At 38.2% G+C, this 804-nt stretch overlaps 2 protein-coding genes across 2 annotated transcripts in view; one reads left to right on the top strand and one right to left on the bottom strand.

Annotated features, from left to right (window-relative positions):
* Positions 1–804, top strand: part of pter (phosphotriesterase related) — a 7,616-nt gene that overhangs the window by 6,487 nt on the left and 325 nt on the right. The window lies entirely within an intron of this gene.
* Positions 7–804, bottom strand: part of LOC107599856 (complement C1q-like protein 3) — a 4,212-nt gene continuing 3,414 nt past the window's right edge. The window contains exon 2 of the mRNA XM_016291562.1: positions 7–637. Coding sequence (XP_016147048.1) covers positions 458–637 — 180 coding nt within the window. The 3' untranslated portion in view covers positions 7–457. The remainder of the gene's footprint in view (positions 638–804) is intronic.

Below are 804 nucleotides of genomic sequence, written 5' to 3'. Positions count from 1 at the left end.
TTGAATGTGACAATTTGTGTATGAAGAATGAGAAATAATTGAAGAAATGTGATCTGAACTATATTTCCGGGCTAATGGCATGTGCTCTGTAACAGCCTCTTCTGATCAAAGGTAGGCACATATGGAATGGAATTATGTCAAATGATTTTCTGCTTTCACGGCCAGTTAATCTCTCAATAAATATACTGCAATCATCAGTGTTACGCTGTAAGATTTATTTTTTTCTGAAATCACAGTGATTTTTCTAAAAACTAATTTGTGTGTAGAGGATGTGTTCTCATGCTTCGATATGTTCGATGATCATTCAGTAATTCCTCTGGACGTTCAGTTGTTTCGTCCTTCGCGCTGACATGGATGAGTTGTCACAAGCTTGAGGGTTAAACTTTTTTGTGACCTCACTCTGATGACGTGATGTCAAAATGAGGTACATCTGAAAGTGCAGTCCATGCCACGGCTGTTAATCGGCGTAGACCATGAAGCCTGAAAATGTGCTGTATTTGTTGTTGTTTCCCCCGTGCGCTTTGCCTCCATCTAGTTTAATGTAGATCTCATCTCCAGGCTCCAGGTGTAAAATCACACTGTTGCTGGCGTAGTCATAGTTCTGATCTGCATCCTGCGCTATTGCACTTGCACGCACCTACAAGAAAAAGATTAGAACTTGTGTTAGATACAATTAATACTATATTAATCCCATTAAATAATTGCACATTAAGTTATGACTCCATATTAATTACAACACCTTAAAATTGTCCCTATGGAAGTTAGCGTTATTTTCTGAAGACAAGGCAACATTTTGTTGTTGTT

The sequence above is a fragment of the Sinocyclocheilus grahami genome, unplaced genomic scaffold (genome assembly GCF_001515645.1).
Source record: "Sinocyclocheilus grahami isolate Dianchi unplaced genomic scaffold, SAMN03320097.WGS_v1.1 scaffold273.1, whole genome shotgun sequence".
NCBI classification, from domain to species: Eukaryota; Metazoa; Chordata; class Actinopteri; order Cypriniformes; family Cyprinidae; genus Sinocyclocheilus; species Sinocyclocheilus grahami.
The sequence above is the reverse complement of the archived record's forward strand: the minus strand, read 5'-3'. Positions and strand labels throughout refer to the sequence as shown.